This window comes from Amblyomma mixtum, chromosome 8, assembly GCF_055824585.1.
Source record: "Amblyomma mixtum isolate Tamu chromosome 8, ASM5582458v1, whole genome shotgun sequence".
In the NCBI taxonomy this organism is placed as follows: Eukaryota; Metazoa; Arthropoda; class Arachnida; order Ixodida; family Ixodidae; genus Amblyomma; species Amblyomma mixtum.
The window spans coordinates 34,289,616-34,296,917 of NC_143019.1; the positions used below are offsets into that span (position 1 = coordinate 34,289,616).

At 43.2% G+C, this 7,302-nt stretch overlaps 1 protein-coding gene across 1 annotated transcript; it reads right to left on the reverse strand.

Moving 5' to 3' along the window:
* Positions 1-2,958: 2,958 nt before the first annotated feature.
* Positions 2,959-7,302, reverse strand: LOC149331997 (sulfotransferase ssu-1-like). The gene is made up of 2 exons (XM_089555637.1): positions 7,240-7,302; positions 2,959-4,153 (listed from the first exon to the last, which is right to left on the reverse strand). The coding sequence occupies exon 2, from the start codon at positions 4,148-4,150 to the stop codon at positions 3,194-3,196; it is 957 nt and encodes a 318-aa protein (XP_089411763.1). The 5' UTR covers positions 4,151-4,153; positions 7,240-7,302; the 3' UTR covers positions 2,959-3,193.

A 7,302-nucleotide genomic window follows, 5' to 3' on the forward strand; every position in this document is an offset into this window, starting at 1 on the left:
GGTTCTTTTGACTTTGAAGGCGCGAAGACTCTTCTTCAGAAGTGTTAATCAACCTCGCTAGCATTTCCACTCCAGGAGCTGATATTACGGTGTCTTTGAGATGTCACCTCAGTTTTCATGTTCGTGTTTCATTCATTGCTGATAGTACCTCACGATTTAACACAAATAAACCAAGATTTTTCGAACCTCGATTGTATCACCGGGATTCCTGAGTGTTAGTTAGAAAACGCGTAGAAATAGAGGTGTTTAGTGCCTTTTCTGTCTTTCGCCTGCATAGCTACATACGACGCATATACGAGCGGTACGTACAGGAATTCACCTCTCATTTCAAGAGGAGAGGATGAATGTCGCAGTATTTGAGCGCCAAACGTGGAGCCGTATCATCAGTTCCCATTAAGCCTCGATGTGATCTAATTATTCGCATAAGATCCGAACGACATTTAGAAAGATTATAGCCTTGTACAGGTATTCTGGTGCGTCCCTCATAGCCTGAGTCGCTTTAGGACGTCAAACTCCAAAAAACTAAAGGTATTCGGGAGAAATTACACAGATTTATCTAAACTCTGCAAGGTATATGTGGTCTGAAAATTAAGCATTCTTTTGTCATATCGAAGATTACTTCGAGATTAGGCTTGACTCCATGCTAACCTGCGTTATTTGTTAAAACTGTTGACAAAACACATGTGGCGCTGTATTTGGGACCTATTCATTGGACTCGAAGGGCATTGTGCTCAGAGAATGCTTCATCTTCGGAAGGAGCGAGTATCCAATGTTGCAAGGTTCAGGTGGCGAAGTCGATGAAACAGAAAATGCCCCTTCACTTTTCTACGATGCATACTGAGACTCATGAACGGGGAACGAACGGGTGATGCCGCAAGTGGGGAATTTATCGAAGCATTCTGGTTCTCTTATGAACGATCGAATTCCAACCGTTTTTTTCAATGGAACATATTTTTTCTGCCCCATTGATTAATAAAATTTCGTACCATGTGGCAGAACGCAGTGAATATACCGCGCAGGTAGTATTAAGGCGAAAGCCTTTAATGGCTCATACTGTAGTCCGTTAACAAAGTGTTTCGCACGCGTTTCACACGGGAACTAAAAAAGATAGAAGAAAAGAAATGTTGCTCCAGATAGATGAAGAAAAAATGAACCTAGAAGCCCAGTTTTAAGACTGTAGATGAATTAGTTAATTAATTATAGGCAAGAATGTCGAAATTGCGTCGAAATATTGCGGATGCCGATATAGCCACGGGAACAATGTGACGTTACATCCAACCGAAGTCGTCACATTCACATTAGATGGAAAAATGAGTAATTAAGCGTAATTAACACTTAAGATTCCCGGACGATGTATAATTTGGATACCGATATAGCCACAGGAACGGTGTGACGTCACATCCACCGGACGTTGTCCCGGCATAGTGTCCTCGGCTTTCGCCTCTCCACACTTTAGTTGCCAAAGTGTCCTCGTAATTTTTTCTGAAGGTGACGTATTCAGTCAGGTGTCAAACTTGCCGGCGTGGAAATACGAGAACATATTGGCAGGCTTGTTGTTCAGGCATCTCGTATCCAACGTCGCAATCACAGACGATCACAAGAGACGAGGAAACAGACGAACATGGCGCTGACTTGTGATAGTCAGTGCTGTGTTCGTTTGTTTTCTCGTCTCTTGTGTTTGTGTGTGTTCGCGCTGTTCGATACACGAAGGTTTATTGTTAAACAGAACCGCCGGCCGGTCAAAGAATATGCGTCGCTTTTTTGACGCTGCACGGACTGCCCACCCCTCTGCTTTGATTCAGGAAGTTGGAGACACCCAACATAGAACGTTTGCACACTTGGCTGAAGTCCAGGATGTCGACTGGCAAGTGGGATTTAACGACGCGCAACGCGTAATGGCAGTTTCATAACGGAGATCAAGGTCTTTGTTTGTCCGTCGGTAGAGGATATCACTGCTTGAACGAGCTTCGGATATCCTCTTTGTCAAGGTGAGGCAGAAATTTAAGCACTTGATTGCTCATTAGCGCGGTGGCGTTAAACAATTCATGTTCCAGCATATGGAAAGCATCGTTTAACAGCGATATCTAATTAACAGCACCTACCGACATATTGTATTGAAGTGGTAAACTAACTTTTTAAAGGACCTCAGTGGTTAAAGGCGCGGAAAACACACCGACACAATGAAGGTAGACGGGACTGAGCGCCGTCTACCTTCCTTTTGTCTCCGTATGCTTCGTACCCTTATCCAAAGATGAACAGTCGTCGACAAGCTCAACAAGACGGTCTTTTCTCAAGGACAAAAGAAAGTTTGGGCATGTCATGCGTAATGGTCTTGTACTCATATACCTTCTTCGCTGATCACCTTTTGCTACGCACCGTCGAGTCGTGCAGTCAACTGTGTAATAAGACGCATTCTTTCATTCGGGCAAAACTCAGGGCATTTCAGATCAACCGGTACTCCAATTTCACTTAGAAATCAGTGGCGTCATCCTGCAGCATCTTTGAGACGCTTTCATGCTATTGGCGTCCTTGGACACAGCAGTGACAGCCCCGCGTTGTTTTTCATTCGGTGGAAAGGCAGTCTAAACCTTCCTCGATTTCCACGTTTTGGAAAAAAGTGCTGTTCGTTTTTTGAATTAACCGCAAATGAAAGCACTTGCACTGAAAATTTTCTTTCACCTCTCATCAAATGCTTACAAAAGAAATGAATCAAACTTCTCCTATTTTTTAGAAATGAAGCCGATTTTCAGTCACATTTCTAAGTACTACTATTTTAAGGGAAGCGTCAAAACCTCTCTCAGCTGTGAAAGTACCGACAACATGCTGTGTTCCGAGGACGTAAATCAGTAGTTACCACTTTCGTTTTGTCTAGAGGATGAAGAGAATTGTGTGAATTGTCCGAATAATATTTTGAACCAAACCAAAACTATTTCTGTGGGCTCTACTGTGTCAAGTATCTACTCTGTGGAAGTATCTACTCTGTATCAAGTAGCAAGCCGAATGATTCCTATTATTTTAATTTCTACAGGTCACCATAACAATAATGGTGAAAACTGCGGGATTTATTAAGAAAAACTTCAAATCTATTTCAGCAAAGAAAACGTTGAAATCACACAGCATTGTTCCTATTGCAAGTCACAACCATGTATACAAATTGAAGCCTGTGAGAAACTTCGGATGTTTTCTGGGCTGTTTACATTCCAGGAATATCGACGTCTTTCCACAGGCTCATTAGGTCGGACCCCGCCGTGGCCTCTGCTATCCTTTCCTTCATTCGCCGTATCTGATCTTGCGAGAAATGATTCCTCCAGTCTCCCACCTGACCCTTGCGGATGAATTCGCCAGTCATTGGTTTCCGCGTGAAATCGATGATGGTTAGAATCCCTTTCAGCAGCTCTGGCCTGAGTCTCTTCTCCAGCTCTGTTTCACTCATGTCATCCAATTTCGGCGGCTGTGGACTAACCGCAACCTTCTTCTTCATATGTTCTACGCTAGTATTTTGCACAATGCGTTTTAGAAGCTCTGGGTTTTCCTTGAGCTTTTTCCCGTAATCTTCTCCGATGAAAGTGGCGATCTTGAGAATTCCTTGCACAGTGTCCCTCTTGAGCTCTTCGTAAGTCAGGAACAGGACGTTCGGGTCATTGCGGTGTTCGTACCACGAGAGAACATTCTCGAAGTAGTCTCCGTAGTCGACCCGACCTTGAAGAAACAATTCAAAGAACTCGTCGAATGTTCCGTTCTCAAAGCGGTACGGTGGAATGTTCCTTGTGTGGTAGTAGAAGGACACGCAGCAGTCGTAAGGATTCCTCGTTATGTAGATGTACTTCGCGTCAGGCGAGTACGGGTTCTTGTGGAATGCTAAGTGCGTCTTGAAAGCGGCTGGCCTAGGCCCGTACATAGCAGCCTCTCCACCCTGCATCTCCAAGAAAGGAAGCCTGAGCGCAAGATCAAGAGGGTCACTGGATTCTTGGGCGTCCGTTAGGATGTTGTATACAATGAATTGCGTCCAAGTGGTGCCGCATTTCGGGTAGCTCACAATAAACAAGTCCCCAGGTCGTGGCTTGTACGCCAAGGTGGACCGGACGGCGTCGTCAGGGAAATGCTTGCCCAAGAAAATACCGTCAATCGTCCGGAAGACTTCCGCTGCCATTGCCTGAAAATCAAGAATTCAAATGTTAGTGTTGACGTACATGGCAAGGGCTATTCCGTAACTGGAATTACATTCAAAGATGTGGCGGCTGGCATATAATTTCATACAATAGTCTGCGGCACCGTCACACTGGTGTCCTATGATGTAGAATGTAGATGTATTTTTCAGGCTTAACGAGCAGCCGAAAAAAAGCAAAAATATCAGAAAAAAACTGCAAGCACATATCTGCAACTTCCTGAAAAAACTACGGCTTTTATTCTTGCTCACATCGAAGAGCGGTCACTGGCACCACCTTGCCGATCAGCAACTTCATTGTCTCAGTAAGTTTATGTTGTCTTCAAGGATTTCAATCTCCGGAATGTCAGGCTTCGCAAATAAATGACGTCTGTTACTTGTATTGGCAACCAAATACATGAGAACTTCACCTCAGCCAGCGGCTGCTCTTAGAAGAGAGTACCTCTCGTTCGCATGATACCTGAGAGTGCGAAGTCTTTAGGGGCAACCGCAGTCGTCCTACTCCGACTACTGCAGTGGAAACGGAAGAGCTTTTTTAGACTAAAGAGCCTCAAGCGCCTTCTTGTCCCTTAATTTCTGGGCAATGCCCTAGACGTATGTGCAAAGAATTAGTCTAAGAGGAAGCTTTAGAGCATTTATTCTACGTAGCAGTGTTTCCTCCGTGAGCCGGTTATGCAGAGACACATCATTATTTTGTCCGTTACATTGCAAAAAGCTTAGGCATAATGTGCATGCCTTCCTGCGAATAACAAAAAAACAAACTGATTATCGGGAATGAAAAGGCGCAATGTCTCTCACACTGTCGCTGGACATCTGCCACGCACTGTAGGCGGGCGATGGGTTTAAGAATGGAGCGGAAGAATTAAGACACTAAGGGGCAGCTTGTGTGCAGGTCTTCGGAATAAATGCGACTACCATTAAAGTAACTGCCATTACCCAGCACATGGCTGTATTTTGCGCTTCGCTTCCGCAGAAACGCTGCCGCCTAGGCTAGGTTTGAACCGGACAGGTGAAGATTACAAAAGTGGTGGTAAATTTTACGGCGAAACGTAAGAGAGGTCCTGTCGCTACATCCCATCCTCAAAGCTCGCGCATATAATTGAATACACCTCGAAAATCAGCCTGGGTTTGCATTTCCTATATATTCTCGTCGAGTCTAGAGTTCGTTGAAGGCGCTATAAAACCTGCGCGTTCGAAGGTAGTCAGCTCGCAAACGATAGCATTCAATTATATGCGTTATATCCGTTTCATGCCCCGAGAAGGAACAACTGAAATAGAAGAATGCAGTGCCCACAATACCTTTAAATGCCGCTCCGTGAGATGAAGTGCACCTCATTAGCTTTTTAGAGGCTAATGTCATGTAAATTCAATGGAAGTGTGTATATGGGATCGAAGCCCCTGCTTGACCAACCGCTACAGCACACAGAATAGGTCGCCGCATCCTTCGCCACCCAAAAAGGTTTTATTAAAACAAAATTTATGCCTTTTTTTTGTCCTCTCGGCCCTGAGCATCTCCAGCACCTTCTTCTAACGCTACGTCTATCCCAAGCTCACTGGTGACGCTTCTTATACGTAGTTATTGGTTCTGTACTGTTCTCTCAGCGCCGCAAGATCTACACATCCTTTTTTGAGTATTAGCTTAAACATTTTGTACTGAACATATTTTTTGATAATGAAACAAAACGGTTGCATGCATCAAACTACCGCATTTCTTTTCACATGATTTCAAGAAACAAAATATTTAATTTGATTATTTATCTCAGGATTTTCTCGCCAACAGTTCAGATCGTATGGCCCATAAATGCGGGTCGAAATATCATCTGATATCAATCGTTAGTTAACTACGAAAAGTGACCTCATAGTATTTAGTAATTAATTTCTCGCTAATTAGGACAAGGCAGGAAATAAGTGTTTCTCTCGCTTTCCTACTTGTATTTCAATTAAAGAAAATAAACATGCGAAAATCCTCCGGGGTAATAACTTTTTTCTTTCAGCAGAAAAAAAAGCAGCTAAATGTGAGATACAGGACCAGAAGCAGGCATGCACATATACACCAACATGTGTGCCTGTATCTTTACGTGTCTTCTTCTACTACTGCGTCTCTTTTTTCAGCTTTTTTTTTGCTAGAGTATGAACCAACTCGGCCAGCAATTCATACTTCTAAATCGTAACTTGTTCCTCTTTGCCTGGATTGTAATGAGTTGAACCCGGTTCGACTACCCTACAACACGCAAACACCCATGAACTTAGCATTCATGTTATGATAGACATCGGTCGGCACATGCATTCAGCGCTAATTTGCAACAAGACCTCTTCGTATTCAGTCCGCGCATAAATGTTTAAAAGTAAACTGCACTTTCTGTTCTCCTAAATCGGGTAAAAAAATATACCAGGTGTTTCAGCGAACACTTTCAAAAATTCTCATAAGTAGAATTTTCTTGGTAAAGATACGGCTTTTGCAGCATAGTATTACCAATGTTGGCGGACACCAGAAAACCGGTAAATCATATTAGGTAGTAAACTGGTTCATTAATTTTTAATAATAAACTGTTAACTATTACAGTTAGGTGCCTAGTTGCAATTAGATATTTGTAGCTGGTCGTTAGCAATAGCCATATCAGTTTTTAGAATTTCGAAAACTCAATTACCTTCACTGCTGTGCCTCGACAAAGTCTGGCTGTTTCGTGCGAAATATACGTGCGCTATCGAAAGCATGCAGGCAAAGCATCCCCTCCAGTGCACGTAACTAGTCGAAAAAGCCAAATTTTGTCGAGCCACAGCGCCGAGGATAAACGCATTTTCCAAATTCTAAAAACTGATATGGCTATTACTAACGACTGGCTACAAATGTATATTTGCAACTAGGCGCCTAACTGTAATAGTTCAAAAGTTAATTATTAAAAATTAGTGAACCAGTTTACTACCTAATATGATTTACCTGTTTTCTGGTGTCCGCCAACATTGGTAATACTATGCTGCAAAAGCCATATCTTTATCAAGAAAATTCTACTTATGAGAATTTTTGAAAGTGTTCTCTGAAACACCCGGTATATAGGCTCTCGAAGGATACGCACCCGAACGCAGTTGCTACCTCTCCGATCGCTTTCGATGCAACTAACTCGACCAAGCCGCTTCCG

Coding starts and splice junctions, on each gene's coding strand:
- LOC149331997 (XM_089555637.1), bottom strand. CDS start 4,150: ATGGCAGCGGAAGTCTTCCGGACGATTGACGGTATTTTCTTGGGCAAG.